At 37.7% G+C, this 18,445-nt stretch overlaps 4 protein-coding genes across 5 annotated transcripts; 3 read left to right on the top strand and 1 right to left on the bottom strand.

Annotated features, from left to right (window-relative positions):
* Positions 1–275: 275 nt before the first annotated feature.
* On the top strand, positions 276–1,194 carry LOC106400325 (protein KNATM). The gene is made up of 3 exons (XM_013840698.3): positions 276–480; positions 561–686; positions 877–1,194. Exons 1-3 carry the CDS (start codon positions 322–324, stop codon positions 1,003–1,005), a joined length of 414 nt encoding a protein of 137 aa, XP_013696152.1. The 5' UTR covers positions 276–321; the 3' UTR covers positions 1,006–1,194.
* Positions 1,195–3,835: 2,641 nt separating this feature from the next.
* LOC106400299 (cyclin-SDS-like) lies at positions 3,836–7,457 on the top strand. 2 transcript variants are annotated; one of them, XM_013840673.3, is made up of 7 exons: positions 3,954–5,695; positions 5,817–5,984; positions 6,150–6,316; positions 6,579–6,707; positions 6,783–6,963; positions 7,050–7,094; positions 7,189–7,457. In XM_013840673.3, the coding sequence occupies exons 1-7, from the start codon at positions 4,784–4,786 to the stop codon at positions 7,213–7,215; spliced, it is 1,629 nt and encodes a 542-aa protein (XP_013696127.1). In that variant the 5' UTR covers positions 3,954–4,783; the 3' UTR covers positions 7,216–7,457. The 2 variants fall into 2 exon arrangements, with proteins under 2 accessions (XP_048614048.1, XP_013696127.1); XM_048758091.1 differs by having other exon boundaries at positions 3,836–5,695; positions 6,783–7,094.
* Positions 7,458–9,710: 2,253 nt separating this feature from the next.
* LOC106401006 (protein OBERON 3) lies at positions 9,711–12,436 on the top strand. The gene is made up of 2 exons (XM_013841426.3): positions 9,711–11,558; positions 11,839–12,436. The coding sequence occupies exons 1-2, from the start codon at positions 9,839–9,841 to the stop codon at positions 12,309–12,311; spliced, it is 2,193 nt and encodes a 730-aa protein (XP_013696880.1). The 5' UTR covers positions 9,711–9,838; the 3' UTR covers positions 12,312–12,436.
* Positions 12,437–13,859: 1,423 nt separating this feature from the next.
* LOC106399630 (probable transmembrane ascorbate ferrireductase 3) lies at positions 13,860–15,242 on the bottom strand. The gene is made up of 4 exons (XM_013840091.3): positions 14,946–15,242; positions 14,776–14,824; positions 14,360–14,559; positions 13,860–14,282 (listed from the first exon to the last, which is right to left on the bottom strand). Exons 1-4 carry the CDS (start codon positions 15,108–15,110, stop codon positions 14,022–14,024), a joined length of 675 nt encoding a protein of 224 aa, XP_013695545.1. The 5' UTR covers positions 15,111–15,242; the 3' UTR covers positions 13,860–14,021.
* Positions 15,243–18,445: the final 3,203 nt, after the last annotated feature.

The following is an 18,445-nucleotide window of genomic DNA, read 5'->3' as shown; positions in this document are numbered from 1 at the left end:
ACTTAATACGTGTCACTTTCTGATTGGTTAGTATTTTTAAGAAGAACAAAAAAATTACACCCAATTTTTTTCTCTCTCTTATTTTTGATTGGTTAGTATTTTGAAACTTAGAACCTTTATAATAATTGATTTTATCATTGGAGGGGTTAAAACTAAGCAAGTATCTAAATTTTTTAATTTGATTATTGTCAATTAAAAGATTGATTTAAAACTCTAAGACCATATCTATTGTTGGAGATGGTCTTACATGTCTCTGTACTATATATATACATGTTATATATTGAATGTACTAGTAGAGCTTCTGTAAAAAACTAGTGAAACATGGAAGTGAAGAAAGACGAGAACAGTTTCTTACAAAACATGAAACACGAGAACAATCAGAAAACAAAAGAAGAAGAAGAAAACGAGATTCTAAAGAAGAGAATCTCAAGCCATCCTCTATATGGGCTTCTTCTTCACTCGCATCTCAGTTGTTTAAAGGTCCTCCTCTCTCTATCTTATTAAAATAAAATTTTATACAATATTATAATTTCTAACGTATTTGGACCCATCAAAACCAGGTGTGTTCCGGCGACTTTGACTCACCGGAGATAATGAACACGGTGGATGGTCTTGCCCTAACAAAACTTTCTCTCCACTCTGATTCTCCACTCGAAGCTACCACTTTAGAACTTGATCAATTCATGGTAATTCTCCTTTTACTTCCCTTTCTTTAAATTATAAACAATTTCAGCCAAGATATAGTTCACAAGAATCACAACAACAAACAAAATATTCACATGCTTTTATATTCACGTTTTATTTTATTTTAAAATTCTGATTTAATTTTATAAAGAAAAAATAATTATAAAACATGTCAAATTGATTCACATATAGGAAGCTTACTGCTTGACTCTAAGGGAGTTGAAGGAAGCAATGGAGAAGCCTCTTATCGAAACCCACCGTTTTATGGATGCGGTGTACAATCATCTAAACGACATTGTTCTCTCATCATCACCCCCCTAAATAAGGGAGAAACCTGACAGCTATATTCGGTGCTATTAATTATGTTAAACGCATTTCGCCAAGTTTGTGAAATTAGTAGTTTACTCGTGTTGTATTATGCTTCGTTTTATGGAGCGCTTTCTAGAATCATGTAACGGCAATCGTAATTTGAGGATTAAAAGTTCTATAGCGCGCGCGCGCGCATGCCCTCCTGCTTTGCGTTTAAACCATTTAGAATGCATAAACCATTTAGAATGCGCATAAACAGTTTAGAATGCATGCGGATCTACGTATGTTAGAAAGACAGAGTAATTAACGGTTTTTGTATAACTTATTTTTGGGTTACATAAATACACGATAATGCCTATTAATGGATCAACAGATGATTTTTAGCATTATCAACAGTCTGTAAGAAGACATGCACATTGAGCGTTTGGGGCTCCGGGTTTATCACAGTAAGAGGACACCGGTGTACTGTAAAAGTCAAGACACATCTTCTCGCATTTTTTAGCATCGCATGGAACCAGAGCCGGGCTTGACCCCATGCTTATGAAACATTTGAAAGGGCCCTTTTTTTTTAATTTTTTTTTGTATATGCTAAATATATAAATGTTTAATGTAAAATAAAAAATGATAAAAAAACAGATTTTTAGATCTGTCATCGGGTCCGGTGACTGGCGGCGCGTTAGCGCGCGTGCCGTCACTGGAGCCCTCCAGCCACCCGTAAAGATAACGACCTTCGCCTCGGTTTCGTCTCCTATTCTGGCCGTCTTGCTTGAGCTCTGGAACAAGGCCGTCCATGGCGGTTCTGTCTCTGGCGCAAGGGCGCGGTCGTTGTGAGGATGGCGCGGTGAGGTTTCTCGTTCGGTTACTTGGGTTTGTCTCCGGGAGGCGGAGGCTCCTTCAGCTCCGTCGACGCCGGTTCCTATCCCCGCGAGGTAGAGGCTACCTTAGCTCTGTCGTCGTTGGTCTAGCTCCCGGGGGGTGAAAGTGTTTCGCTGCTTTGCCTCGCCGACTTTGGTCCCTAGGTCTCGTTTTAGGGTTTGTACTCTTCTTTCTTTTAGTTTTTACGGTTCTGGTTTGTTTGGGTGGGTGGAGATCCCGTTATAGGGTGATCGAAGCTCGATCTTGGTTAACGGTGCTGATCTGCGCGAAGCTTCTATCTCGGTGTTGGGTTTGAACGGTGTCGGATGAGATCTCGAACTCTCGATTGACTCTCTCCGAGTTTAGTTTTCACCGGAGAGGAAGGCGTTGCGGTGGTGATGTGTGGATGGAGTGGTTTCCGGTTCTCTCGGGTTAATCGTTGGGTGGTTTACCGGTGATGTTTCGAAGGGGGGCGACGTCGGAGCCGCAGCGTTTGTCCGCGCGACGGCGGAGCATCTTTGGGTTCATTGAGTTTGTTGGTGGGCCTTGGGCCGGTTTGTGATTTGTGTTTTTCGGGCCCGTTTACTTGGCCTGTTGTATTGGGTATTGGGATGCCAGCCCGTTAATGAAAATTTCAATTTGGGAAAAAAAAAACAGATTTTAAAAATTATAATTAGATTAAAAAAAATTATAATAGACTAAAATGTTCTTTTAAATTTTTAAGTAAAAAAAAATATTTTATCTTAAAAAATAGTTTTAAATTATTTTTTTTTCAAAAAAATATCTTAAAAAAAAATTAAATTTTTTTTTTTGTTTTGGATAGGGTCTCCGAAATTTCAGGTCCGGCTCTGCATGGAACCATATATTGGCCAGAACACGGGGCAAGTTCTTGTCTCCCGGCTCATTCTCATCTCTCTCGCACCTCAAACCCATGTTCCAAAACACGGTTTAGGCGGCCGGATACTCGCCGGAAAAGCGCGTTGCGGCCACGAACCGCCGCGATTTGGCCTTGGGCTGTCAGTTACTCGGAAAAGTTGAAGAAATCAGTATTATGGTGATTTGAAGTCTGTAGTTAAGTATTTCACAATAGATTTGTTATATATTGTTTGAAACCTATAAGATTTGCAAGAAAAAACATGGAAATCGCAACAACAAAAAAAACTCAACGGCTGCAGTTGTGTCTGAAAATTCGCAGGTTTAAGGTAGGAGACATGGTTATTTTCGTCATTTCGCTTTCATTTAACCTAAAACGTTAAAAAATAGAGAAAAAGAGCTCTCCTTTACTTGAACCCATGACCTGTAGGTACCAATAAATGCGTCTTGCCACTGAACCATGTGAGTTTATTGTTCTTAATTTACATATTTAAAATATAAACCCATAAAACGTATATAATAATTTAAAATTACGCTCCGATTAATCCCCGTATAATCTCCGATTAATTAATTCGGCGCTAGGCCTTATCCAACCGCACGCATTACGCCTAGCGTAGTTTCGAACATGGCTTCAGACAATAGAAAAAATCAGAATATTATAAGAATATACAAAATTTTGTGCTATGCATAAAGAACTAAACCTATAATTAATTATATATCAGCTAGGTAGAGCACCTCGTTTTCATGTGCCAAAGTTTTTCAGAAGACTATCTCACACAACCAACCCAATCGATTTATCGTATTAAACACATATAATAAATAAAATAATACTAAAACTCCGAGTAATTCTCAGCAATTATTTTGGTGTTACTTAGGAGAAATTCATATACTTAAAATCAGTTTAGTACCTGAAACAATGAAGATAGTCATGAAAAGAACAACGAAAATTTGGACGTTCCTCATCCTTCTGCTGCTTTTGAAAAAAAAAATTCAAACGGTATTGGGACCTTTACGTAAAACTGAAAGTCTGAAACTGATATATAGGGAAGACATAAGATTTTTTTTTTGTTTAAAATAGATAATAAATCTTTTTGTTGTAAGAATTGTTTATTTCGGAAAGTAATTAATCTTTGGTCAAAGGGATTTAATATAGACCGGATTTATTGACCTGATTAAATCAGTGTCCTTCAAGAGATTAATGGCCAGCATTTGTAAACTATTTGGAAGATATTAAGATCATGAAAAAAAGTTTCACACGATCATAGATTATCTATGTATCAAAGATGCAAAATTCAAGTGCGAATAGTCTAGCATGCAGTGTCAGGAAGTAACCGTCTTTCATCGTTCACATGGATCAAGATCTACCGGTGTGGTTCACAGAGTCAGTATGAATCTGTAGTTGATGACAAAAAAGAAAAGAAAAAATCAGAGTCCTTCAAATCTGTTAAAAATGATACGTACATACCATATAAAAAATCTTTTGATAATGTCGTAGTTATGAATTTACCAATCAAAGATTGAAATGGAGAGATATTCTGTAATGTATTTAAGTTTGGTTCGTATGCTGTAGTGTAATCCTAATCAGTTGAATATAGATTTAGAAATTAGAATATCAGATTCAACTAAGGATATTCACATTTTCGCCATCTTTGCCCCTTAAAAAAAAGGTTTTGGGCCCAAGTCTTATTATAAAAGGTTTTGGGCCCAAGTCTTATTAGGCCATGCAACTTTCCATTGAAACTAGCGCAATTAGTCGCTCGGAGGTTCCAAACCGAAATAAACCGGTTTGCAATATAAACCAGTTCACGTAATCATCAAACCGCATGAATTCAAACGCAAACGCTAGCGTCAAAGGTTGCGAATTGCGACAGCTAAAAAAACCAGATGACAAGGACGTTCAAGTGGACGTAGTCGCAGGGTATAAAAATCTCTCTCACTCTCCACCATCTCTTCACACTCCTCGCTCTTAACTTCCATAACTGCATCCCACTATCCCTCTAGTCTCTAACGCAACGAACCATAACAAACTTCCAATTTCGAATTTCAAAATTTCGTCGAAAGCATGAAGGTGATCGCGTCGAGGAATTCAAAGCGTAAGTCTGAGGCGTCGCCGTTCGCCGGGAAGAAGCTTCGCTCGACGACGCGTTCACTCCAGAAGAGAGCTCAGATCTCTCCGTCACCTCTCCACCACAAGGAAACAGTAGCACCCGCTGCCTCTGTAGATTCCTGCTCCAATTTGTTTTCTACAGTCGACGACACTGTTTCATGCGGTTCTAGCGTAATCGAGAAGAAGAGCTCGACGCTGAAGAAGACTCGAATCGAAGAGGTAGAAGTTTCTGATCGTGTGATTGATGATCCCAAGTTTCGGAGGATCACTAGATCGTACTCTAAGCTAAACAGGGAGAAGGACGCAGAGGAGATCGAAGTAAGCGAATCGTCCTTCACGCGATCCGATGTGACGTTCGCCGAGCACGTCTCCGATAGCCGGAGTTTGAATATCGTTTCGGAGAACAAGGAGAGCGACGTCGTTTCGTTCATATCGGGTGTGGACTCTTGCTCCAAGTTCGGGAGCGTAACTGGAGGAGGAGCCGATAACAACGAAGAAACTGAAATCTCCAAACCGAGCGGATCCGCGGAACTGAAGCCGGAGCTCGAGACAGTCGGATGCGTCTCCGATCTCGCTTGCACGGAGACGTTCTCCGGCGAAGACGTTTCGGAGTACGACGAGGATGAATCGTCGGAGGCACGTTCCGAGACGCTTTCGCAGTACTCCTCCGACTTCGGTTTCTCGGATTACACTCCGTCAATGTTTTTCGATTCCGGCAGCGAATTCTCTGAGAAATCGAACTCCTACTCTCCCGTTTCGCATACTCGCTCTCTGTACCTCCAGCTCATGGCGCAGTTCTGTAGATCCACCGTTCCGAACGATCTCGAATCTTCTCGTCAGGAACAACACCGTGGTATCCAGTCTGAAGTAAGTGTGGTTGATTGCTTGAGATTTACACTCGATTGCTACTCTAATTTGATCTGAGACTTGTTCTGCTATGTCTTTTTAGCATTTGAATCTGAATCGTGACTTTTCATTATGGTTGTAGCTGCTAAGGTTTGAAGATGAAGAGGTTGAAGAGAGCTATCAAAGGCTGAGGGAAAGGGAGAGAAGTCATGCATATTTGCGTGACTGTGCTAAGGCTTACCGCTCCGCCATGGACCATACTGATCTCATCCCTCGTCTACGCTTGATCATGGTTCAATGGATTGTGCAGGTGAACATAACCATTCTGTTCTTATATACATTTGGTTATATATGATCTTGTTGCTGGCTTGTATGAAATCTATAGCTTATCTCAGAATCTTATATTGTGAATGGATGTATCAGTAAGCTATGGTATTCTTTTGTTGCTGATTGTCTTTTCGTTGACTATACGCAGCAATGTTCTGAGATGGGGCTTCAGCCAGAGACATTGTTTCTAGGAGTTAGTCTGCTGGATCGATTCCTGAGCAAGGGATCCTTCAACAACGAGAGGACTCTTGTACTGGTGGGGATCGCGAGTCTTACTCTGGCCACCAGAATTGAAGAAAATCAGCCTTACAATAGGTACAAACCATTTTCGAGCTTCATTATTCTGACTTCCAGTGTTCATTAGGTTGATGTTCTCAGTAGGAAGAGTACCATTTCAAGAAACTGAGTTTTACACTGAACCAAATCAGGGACTAATGATAGTCTAATACAAATCCTATATGGTTTCGATATTCACAAATCCTATATAGTCATGTGTGTTAAATATTTGATTCTGTTTCTCAAAAGCTCTTTTCTGTAAAAACCTTATGCTCGCCTGATACCTCCTCTATTTGATTAGCATCCGGAAAAGGAACTTCTACATCCAGAACCTAAAGTATAGCCGGCATGAAGTGGTAGCAATGGAGTGGCTGGTTCAAGAAGTCCTCAACTTCAAATGCTTCTCACCCACAATCTTTAACTTCTTATGGTAAAATCCTCTGGTACTGTATGTTTTCTGTTCCAATACACACTGAAATATACAAATATCATCTGTGCATCTCAGGTTCTACCTAAAAGCTGCCCGAGCCAACCCAGAAGTTGAAAGGAAAGCCAAATCCTTGGCCGTTACCTCACTATCCGATCACACCCAACTCTGTTTTTGGCCCTCAACTGTAGCAGCCGGACTCGTAGTTCTCGCCTGCATTGAACACAACAAGATCTCAGCCTACCAACGAGTCATAAAGGTACCAAACTATTCAATACTTAAAAGGCTTTTTTTCAAGAACATACAGAATATTCACAATCCCATAACCTCTCTCTCTCTCTGTAGGTTCATGTTAGAACAGAAGATAACGAGCTGCCTGAATGCGTCAAGGTATTTATTAACATCACTCCCATCGTATGAGACCTTCTTTTATCCACGAAAAGGGTTTAGTGAATGTGTTTATAATTTATCTTTCTATATACAGAGCCTGGAATGGTTGCTTGAGCACTAAGCAATCCACAACAACAAATACTCAAAATCAGACCACACAGTATACTCAAACACGATCTCACAGGTTATTATTACAACCTACAAAAATCATATATATGGTATATATAGCAATGCCTCTACAGCTTTATATACTTGATCTCTGAGCTTAGTTAGCTCTTATTTTGGCATACTAATACCAATTACTAGACCACCATTTGTGTCGCCACACCCATTTTCTTCAACGAATATTTTTCTTGATCAGTATTTTTCCTCTTTCATAAAGTCTGATATATTTCTTCAGTTTTCCTAATCGTCACTGTTTTTTAAGATCAAATGAGCCTTTTATCAGGTTCAGTGTGACTTTCCTTTTCCATGCAGTGGATGTATCGATATTTTTTTGGTTTATATTGTTTTCACCAGTCATAAGGCGTATTGCAATAATTTTGGATTCAAACATTTTCCACTAATCGTGGTTCATGGCGCGAATACTTGTGATCCACGTGTTCACCAGTAATCACGAGATTGTCATCGCTTTCATAATAGGCCTTCGTTCACGTAGTTTTCTAAAAGGGCAGAATCTTAGCTTTGAGCTCAATTACATTTACTGAATCAAGTAATAAAAAGTTAAAACCCCATGACCATAAATTGAGTTTTGTATACGTATGTAGTGATTATATTTATATCTAGTCATGCAATACATATCTTTTTTTTTTTTTCACTGAAATTTTATTAAATCAAAGCCTAAACGGGCAGAGTTTTACAAAGAACACGCCCAAACATGGGCTACACAAACATAACAAAGGCCAACACAAAGGCCCAGTCTATACAGAACTCTCAAGGACAAAGGCCCATCAAGAGGAAATCCGTCGAGAAAGAAACGATCGGACATCCAGCACGTGTTCTAACGCCGATCAATAGAGAAACACGCGTCAAGGTAAAGATGCATCATCTTCCTCCGGAGTCAGAGAGAAGGCGTTACGACGGAGCTCCACAAACAGCAGAGACCAACCAGAGAAGAAGGCCGTTCAAACAGAACCGCCGTCACCCAATCGGAGTCGAGAAACCTAATCTGACAGATCAATGGTTTCATCAAATAAACTCAACCGTCTACAATTGAACCAACAAAACTTCGATTTTCCTGAAAAGTAGACCAGACATCTTTTATGATAAAAATAAGCTTGAAGATGAAACATCCCACGCGAGGGAAAGGAAAGAGTAATCGAAGAGTCGGATCAAGAGACAGTTGAAACAGAGGACGACAAAAACGATGATCGAACAAAAACCAAGAAAAAACTCCAGAAAAGACTGGAGAGCAAGCCGGCCGACGTCACCGGAGGACTAGTCAACGTCGCCAGAGTCAAAAGCCGGACAACAACATCCGAGGAGATGGAGTGTCGCCGGAGTCGGATGCCGGTCGGATGAAACAGAAACCGGGAAACAAAAAAGTGAAGATCTCTCTCATTCTCAAACAATCTCTAAACTCTCTGAAATTTTTTTTATTGATAAGAGAGCAAAATAGTTCGAGAGAGAACTCTCTAGAGGAGAGGATTCCATGCAATACATATCCAATAAAATAAGAATATGACAAGTGGGCATCAATAATACATAACGTGTTGACTTTTTAATCAAATCTATATATTTCTGGCCAGGTCCAGTGTCCCATTATATTCTTGAGACATACACCTCTCATAGTATTAGATTACAAGTTTGTTTTATCGATAATACAGTTAAAAATCTACTCTTTTCCAAACGCAAGTAGTCCTACAGAAAATAATTTGTTTCACGATATAAGTATATACCGTAGTTTACGTATTTCAATGCATTTTTTTTATTTATTAGATATTGTGTGACCAATGAAATAATGTTAGATTTTTTATAATTGGTTGAATTAATTGATTAAATGATATATTTTTTTTAAATTACAGTTTTCTAAATATTTGTATTTTTAAGTTAAATTACTTACAATTAAAAACGGAGAGAGTATTAATCAGCTAAGCTGTAGATAATCGTATTCACCTTTTCTCGATCCCATTTATTTGTGTAGTGGAAATGATTATTAATTGTTTTTTGTAAACTTGTTTTCTTTTACAGCCTTGGAACACATGTTTAATTCAATCAATTTTGTTTCGTTTTTTCCGTAGGTCTTAGATATAAATAAACGGCGTTATATTTTAAATGTATACTTTAATATTTGTCAAAAATCATTATAATCTCTGGTCAAACAGACTAAAACATGGAAACTCAAAGGGGTCAAAAAGAACAAATAAAATCAACGAATGTACTTGATCGTAGTAGCTAAAACATAACCACCACAGCGATAAAGCTCTGCGTAAACTATGATTGAGTAGATGGAAATTATCGAAGGGAGGAAAACCCACAAGACATGACAAAAAAACCGCGTCTCGCGACCCGTGTGAAATAATTTGAACCAAAATTAAATTAAAACAGCCGTTAACTTTATTGTGCTTGAAGTTGCTAAACGCTAATGACAATAACACCCTCGAGACTCTCACATTATTTCAGCTTTTTGCCATAGAGAGACGACCAAACTTTCCCCACCTTTTTACCCTCTCTCTCTCCGCATCATCGTAAAACTCACAGACTCTCTCTCTCTCTTCGCCTCTATTCATTCTCTCTCCATCACGATGAACGGAGAGAAAGATCTCGCCGGAGACGGAGAGTGCTCACGAACCAAAACATCAAAGCCCCGATTCGCTCATCTAAACACCGACAACCAAGACGACAAAACCAACCAGTTTCAGAAAGGCGTCGGCTTTCTCAGCGCCCGATCGAGCAACAGCGTCGACGCGTTCTCCTCGAAATCATCGCCAAGATCCGGAAACGAGCTCACTCTCAGCTACCTCTGCGAGAACCGCGACCTCTCCGAGAAAATCGCCGAAAGTCAAAAGGGCAAAGAGGTCGTAGTAACCTTCTCCGAGAATCCGACCCACCACCACCACGAGGAGGAGGAGAAATGGATCGAGAGAGACTTCTTCAACCTCAGAGAACCCAATCCGAATCCTTCGAAGCGGAAGGCTCACGACGAGGTCAAACAAGAAGCGGAAGAAGAAGAGAATAAAAACAAGATTGAAACTTTAAACCTCTCTCTAGCTTTACCAGACGTCTCTCTGTCGCTAACGGCGTCAAACGCCGTCAAAAGACCGAGGGTTAACGGCGAAAGAACAACGACGTCGTTTTCGAACGACTTCACGGCGACGGCGCCGTCGATGTCTTACTCCTACTCCCACCCTTTCTCCCACAACCTCAGCTGCTCCGCCGACTTCGACTGCTCCGTCGAGAAAGACGACCGCATCTGGTGCGCCGGCGAAGGAACCAACGGATCTGTCCACAGCCGGTTCAGACCCATCGGCGACGGCGGCGTCGCGCTCGCTAGAACCCCCATCTCCGCCGCGAAGCCGTCGACCTCCTCCGACTACTCCTTCTTCCCTTCCGAGCTACCGGCTCGCCCGGGGATGATGGAAGTGACGGTCTCCGGCGACTCGAGGAAGAAGTTAGAAGAAAGCGATGACGTCAGATCTGAGAGGGTCCTATACGACATCGTTTCGAAGTCTATCTCCTCCGCGGCGTTGATTATTCAAGGGATGGCTGATGAGACCCTCGAGTCAGCTAAAGAGTATTTAAGGAACCTGATCGATTCGCCGGAGAATAAGGAGAAGCTGACGAGTCTTCAGAGCCAGATAGACAAAAGATCCGATCTTTGCAAAGAGACCTTGTCGAAATGCGTCAAGGATCAGCTAGACATCTTGGTCGCCGTGAGAACAGGGCTTAAGTACTTCCTCTCCGGTAAAATCCGTATCCCCATGAACGAGTTGGTGGAGATCTTTATGTTCTTGAGATGTAGGAACGTGAACTGCAAGTCTCTGTTGCCTGTCGACGACTGTGAGTGCAAGATCTGTTCGAACAACAAAGGCTTTTGTAGCTCGTGTATGTGTCCTGTCTGTTTGAGGTTCGATTCGGCTAGCAATACTTGTAGTTGGGTGGGATGTGATGTTTGTTCTCATTGGTGTCACGCTGCGTGTGGGATTCAGAAGAATCTTATCAAACCGGGACTTAGCTTGAAAAGTCCTCGAGGTAATAAGACGGAGATGCTGTTCCATTGCATTGGATGCGCTCACAAGTCGGAGATGTTTGGTTTCGTTAAGGATGTGTTTGTGTGTTGCGCTAAGAATTGGGGACCTGAGACTCTGATCAAGGAGCTTGATTGCGTTGGAAAGGTTTTCAGAGGGAGTGATGATGCTAAAGGCAAAACATTGCATCTCAAAGCTAATGAAATGGTCAAGAAGCTAGAGAGTAAACTGATTTCTCCTGCTGACGCATCTAACTTCATCATTCAGTTTTTCAACTGTAAGTTTCCACTCATCATGGTTCAGATCAATGTTAAAAGAAATCACTAGGCGGCAGTTAGGCGCTTTATAGGAGATTATTGCTTAGGCCAAATTCTTAACGCTTAGATTATAAAAGATCGTTCTGTAAAAATCATTTCGTTTAGGTCCGATTTGCTGCCTAGACCGAATTCTAGAACAATAGTTCTGATCAAAGATTAGGAACCTCAAGCCTTATGGATTCTTTAGGTTAAAGTTTGACTCTTTTTCTTTTTCTTTCTCTTTCTCTTGTCTTCTTGCAGATGCAGAGTCGGTATCAGAGTTTCCGGAACCAAAAGAGCAAACAGTTGTAACAGAGACAAGCTACAGAAAAGATGAAGCATCTGTGACGCCTTCAACATCCAAGGATCAAATGAAGAAGAGCTTTGCGTTGACCGATGCAATGATGAACAGTTTCGATAGTTTAGAGAGCATGGTGAGAATCAAGGAGGCTGAGACAAGAATGTTTCAGAAGAAAGCTGACGAGGCGAGAATAGAGGCAGAGAGTTTCAGGAGGATGATAGAAATGAAGACGGAGAAGATGGAGGAGGAGTACACAGAGAAGCTAGCGCGGCTGTGTCTGCAGGAGACGGAGGAGAGGAGGAGGAATAAGCTCGAGGAGTTGAAGAAGCTTGAGAACTCTCACTGTGATTACAGGAACATGAAGCTGAGGATGGAGGCTGAGATTGCAGGGTTGTTGAAGAGAATGGAAAGTACAAGACAACATTTAGTATGAATGAATCTGAAATAACAGAGCTTTCTTAATCATACAATTATTTGCTTTGTCTTTTGTGGTAAAATATCAGTGATAACTCCCTTATTGAACACCTTCAGTGATAACTCCTTTATTGTTTTTCTCAATTTTAAGGGTTTTCAAAAAATCTAAAACTTCAGTTTCTTTTGCTAATAATAATAATAATAATAATAATAATTATACATATTTATATGTGTATATGATAAATTCTTTTGTATAAAGTAAATCATATGTATTACCGTATATATATTTTAGTTCAAAAAATTTCATCATAAAAAAAATTCATCAAAAACAAAATATGGAAATGAAAAGACAACTAGTGTATGATTGAACTTGGTTTGAAAGTTCTGATTTGAACAATATTTAGGTTAACTGCTTATTTCCACACCAGAAGTATTATATAATAACAGATCTACACAAACTTTACGTATAGTGTCAATTCCACACAATATAAGTATGTAAACCAATTTCTCCCCAAACCGAAAGTTCGAAGCCCGACTCCCTTTGAAGTTTGAAGAACGAACTAATACCGAGAAATCCCGGTTTAAAGTAGATTTAGTATTATGTGTTTCAAAACTAAACCAATAACTAATCTAATTAAACCTAACATGACCTGATTATGATTCAATTAGAGAATTAAACTGGATTAACCCAAAATCAAAATCTCAAACCCTAAATCCCCAAATAAGAAAATTTGTCTCTTTCTCACAAGAAGAAAATCAACAATGAAGAGTGTAGGAAGAACAACGACACGTAATTTCAAACATGGATAATTCATGGACCTATGTTAACGTGGAATTGAATGAGGTTCCAGACTCATTACTCATTGTCTTAGGATGTGTGGGAAAAGGAAATGGATGAGAAGGTTTTTCATTTTTTAATTTAGGGTTCTTAAAAAACTGAAATCAATTTGGGTTTTTTTTAACTTTCAGTAGATGTTGGGTCGGGTACGTAGTTGGATAGGAGGGTTTGATCAGGTTTTAAAATTGGTTTTGTTTTCTGTTTACGTGTGGTTTAGATTCTAAACCATTAAAACCAACTCAAATATTCGTTTGAGAGAAATTGGGTTTCGAACTTTTGGATCGGGGAGAAATAACTTAAATTGTGTGGAATTGGAATTAAGTGTAAAGTTTATGTAGATCTGTGGTGTGGAAATATGCCGTTAACCCAATTTTTTAAAATAAGCTGAATTGTAAGTAGCTGAGTTATGCAGAATTTGTTCACTCAAACCCCCAAAACTTAAAATTTCAGATAAAAAATTGAGTTAAGTTACGACCTAAAGACATTTAAAAATATTATTTTGTAGAAAAAAAAACATTTCTTTCGAGAAAGAGTATATAATATAGGCAAGTGAATGGTAGTGGCTGAATATTTTCTGGACCGTTGTAATTGCTTTATGACGTGGAAAATTAGCACTATAGTTAAAATATGTAAATATCAACAAAAATAGCTTTTTAGTAAGCATCAAAGAAATATATTGATGACAAAAAAAAAGTAAGCATCAAAGATGAACAATATCAACAAAGAAAAAACACACAAAAGTAAGAATTAAATATCAGGTAATCAACTCTCAGGGCCCAATTAGATATCACACCAATCACATTTCACACCAACACAAACGAGCAATAATTCATTGAATGATACAATAAAGAAAGATTACTTAAACGGTAGACTAATTAATAGAGGAATCCATCAATTATAACGGCCAAGAGCGACGGAGAAGTCGACGGAAACGCCAAAGAGTAGAATGGCTAAGCCGGTGAAGTTAATGAGGCGCGACTCTGCGTTCGTGCTCTGACCAAGCATCGTAGCTCTCTGCATGAGTCCTGTAAGTGCTGCGACAATACCCATATAAAGTAGAGCCCGACCACCTAAGACGTGCCACGGCATCATCCTCGTTCTCGTCCCTGATGAAGATTGTGGCGCAAGGAATGTGAGCGCCCCGAGCAGCCACTATAAGATTACCACAAATTTCAATAATTTATGGTTTAGTTAACGTTAAAATCCATATTCTATGAATTTAAGCTGACCTGGAGGCCGAGGAGGATGAAAGTGGTGAGACCGATCCAGGAGTGAAGAGAGACCATGTCTTTAAGGTTTAATTTATCGTGGAATCTAAAGGCGGCGCAGATTCCGACAATACCTAGAACTAATCCTATTAAGTGAAGTCCACCGTGAACCATTTTCTGTACTTGGTGCGAGGCATACGCCGTTTTGTACGTCATCATCGCTGCACAATTGTTATTTTATGATTAACTCATGCATGCATAGGTACGAATGTAATCCTTTTTTTGGCAACCTGAATCATTCCATTGATTACACTAAACCAGATAAATATTATATACTCGAACCATCCGTATACGAAATTAAATTGTATTCGCCATAAACCATAATTATACCTTCAGTATTTCTTTTTGTTATTTCTTAGGCAGTGATAAATAATTACCTTGGCCCACGAGGAAGAGAAAACCACAGTACATGAGAAATGGATGCACCTATATATCAACCATTTCCGAACCCAAAAAGACTAATTAGAAAATATGTTAACTCAGTTATAACATGATTAAGTATATATGCATACATACATGTACACAAAGTTTAACAACAGAAACTTACATTTAAAACCTTAAGGGGATTGTCGGAGCCATACTCAATACCTTCACGGTAATGGAGAAGCCATATGAGCATTAGAATAACGGCTAAGATGCCAAAGAAATGAGCCACAAGTGTAGAAAGCGACGAGTGACGCTTAAAAGTTGTTCGATCTGCTGAGTGGTCCATTGTTTTGGCTCAGACCTCTTCTTGTGTCAAGAAGATGATGACTCCAGTCAATGGTGAGAGAGAATGGAAGAGAAGAGAATGTGCTAGATTGTGTAGTATCTGCTCTGTCGGGTAAGGATGATATCTTAGAGGGTACTTTATACTAAAATAATTGAGCTGCGAAAACAATCCAAAACTATATAAAAATAGAAACATAAATTCGCACGTAAGTGTTTATGCCACATATATATCTAATATACATTCCTTGTAGTCTTTAACCGCATGATTAACCCGGAGTTCTAAAAATGAGATTCTTAGCGGAAGTTGAGAAAATGTTTCTTAATTTTTAACTAAAAAAGTTAAGAACCGGTTCTTAAACAAAGACTTTAAGAACCGGTTCTTAAATAAGGACTTTAAGAACCGGTTCTTAGCTTTTTTAGTTAAAAGTTTCTTCCGCTAAAAATCTCACTTTAAGAATTTCGGGTTAATCATGGTCTAAGACTTTAACCAATGGTGTTGTTAAAGTTGATCCGGCCGGTACGATTGATTTGACCACAATCCGGATAAAAGCTGTGGTTTTAGATGAACGATCTTACCAGTCACATGATGCTTATTTTTCTTTGAAGGAAATAATAATATTTTAAAATTTCTAGTTCATGATTTGGTTCAAGAAAGTAACCAATAAATCAGCCAATTATACGAGAACAAAATGAAAAGATGAACGCATTTATTTTGCATTTTCACTATACAACAACTGTTTATACAAGTACATAAAACTGATTCGACCAGCACTGACATATAATACTACAATTACTATGACATAAAATATAACTTAATTCGGCTTTGATATTGTTTTGACTTTTGAGATTATTATTTGTTCCTAGTACTTTTTAACTTGGTGTGACTATTCATGCAATATATTGGTCAACAAATGGATGAGTTGCTTACGTACAAGGGTTTGGAATATAAGTGAAGGAGTTTCTTTTTGGAAACTTTCGTACGTTTGATTCTAATCTCATCTATCTACTTCACTTTGGCCCTACGTTCTGTTTCCTTTTTCTAAGATTGTAATCTTAACTGTTTTATGTAAGATATTATTTATCCATAAGCTGTTAAAGAGAGAGCTCCGAGATGGAAAAATAGAGGTGTATTCTTTATTCTTGTGAGCTGAGAGGTGGGGAAGAATTAAAAGATGAAAGAAACAAGGCTGGTGATCGCTTTTTGAACATAAAGAACTGTGTAATGAGTAATCTTAAAGATGGAGTCCATGCATGGATTGTATCAGTGGGGACATAATCTTTTTTTCCCTTTGTTAGAAGAGTCATAAACAAAGTAGCTACTACTGCTGTAAAAAGCACATTTCTTTTTGAACCTAATTTAACGTTTTATTCAAAAAAAAAATCTTAAAGATGGAGTCAAGTTTCAGTAGGGTGATCAGGCAAGGCAAGTATCAGCAACCAAATCATTCCTAACGTTTTTCTATATGATAGTGAAACAATGAAGAAACGTCAAAGGACTGCTGGCTTGGACACACAAGAAAAAGTTAGAATTCGAGCCGAGTGTTTTCTTCTAGATTAAATTCCGAAGCAAAGTGAAAGAAACGCCGGGCTAAGATTTAATGTGTTATCCAAGTCCACGCTACCGTCCTTTTTGGTTATGTGAATGGGAAGATGGAGTGTAAATCACAGGCCTCAGGAGTTTCGATCCCTTGTCTTATACTATCATTTAAAACAAAAAAATTATCTTATTAAAGTAGAAGTACCTTTAAGAATTGTTCGGAAACAAAAATAGCAATAAAAAATATATAATATTGTTTAGAAACATGTGTAGCAGTATATTAAAAAAAAATGTAATGAGCTTATGTTATTAAGAAAAATTGGAAGTCCATTATATTATATTACAAAGTAATGAACTATACATATTTCAAATCAAAATAATAATTTAAAATTGATCTATATCAAAATTTCATTCAAAAATATACATATATTCAAAAATTGAATTTTACTAAAATATTTTCCAACAAAAATTATAAAAAAATGTTTTCAATACATATAAGAAAAATACAATACAAAGCTCAATTTCAAACACCAACTTAAATTATTAGTTTTATATTTCACATTAAAATTTTAAAATATAATATAATTATTTACATGATGATACATATAAAATACTATTAATTATATTATTATTTATATGATGGTACATATAAAATAAGACTAATTATATGATGACACATATATGATATATAATAGTGACTAGGGGTGGGTGTTCAGATACGCATTCAGGTTCAGTTCGGGTCTCTTTGAGTTTCGGGTTTTCGGGATCAAAGATTTCAACATTCGGATATTTTTAAATTTTGGTTCGTGATTCGGATCTTTGCGGGTTCGGTTTGGATTGAAATAACCTATTTAAATTATTTTTAAAATTTTAAAATTCACTATGTAGTTTAAATTTCTCAAAATCTATAAATTTGAATAACATATGTCACAATACCTAAACTTAACATACAAATTGGTTTGGTTTAAATATTTGGATAGAAAATCAATAATTCTTTTAATTATTTTTGGTGTTTTGAATATACTTTAACTATTTTAGATATTTACTTTTGACTATTTGTATATATTTTCAAGTATTTAAACTAATTTAAAAGTATTATAATTATTCTGGATTTTTTATATACATTAAATCTAAAAATAATTAATATATATAAGTATATAAATCTATTTCATATACATTCGGATACCCGAAATATTTTGGTTTGGATTGGATTAGGTTTCAGTTCTCTAAATAGCAAAATTTTGAATAATTCAGATATTTGATCAATTCTGGTTTGGGTTTGATACTATTTTTATGGATCGGGATCGGTTAGGTTCTTCAGATTTGGGTTTTCTTCAACTCTAAATAGTAAAATGAAAAATAAATAGCAACATATTTTGAAAATACATCCGCGCGCGCGGATGAAAATCTAGTCTTAATTATAATTTGTTTTACAATAGCTTAAAGTTTTGAAAGAGATAAAACTATAAACCTGAAAGACTTGAACCAAAACTATTTTCAACTCTTTGATAAAAAAAAAACAAACAAACTAGGTTTCAACTTAATCTCCACGCAGTTGATCTCCGGTCTGAGAAAGGAGACTTGGAAAAAAAAATTGGCCCAAGAAAACACTTGGTCAATATATAGACTGACATGTACTTTTATTTTGAAATTAAAAGCAATATATATTATATATGTATTGTCAACTATCTTGACCAATATATAATCAAACAAATACTTTGAATCTTGAACAATTCAACAGTATAACTATCCTCGTTGAATACAGTCTATATAATTTATGTGATAAGGTCTCACCATTT

This window comes from Brassica napus, chromosome C5 (genome assembly GCF_020379485.1).
Source record: "Brassica napus cultivar Da-Ae chromosome C5, Da-Ae, whole genome shotgun sequence".
Classification (NCBI taxonomy): domain Eukaryota; kingdom Viridiplantae; phylum Streptophyta; class Magnoliopsida; order Brassicales; family Brassicaceae; genus Brassica; species Brassica napus.
Note: the sequence above shows the minus strand (reverse complement) of the source record. Positions and strands in the feature narration are given on the sequence as shown.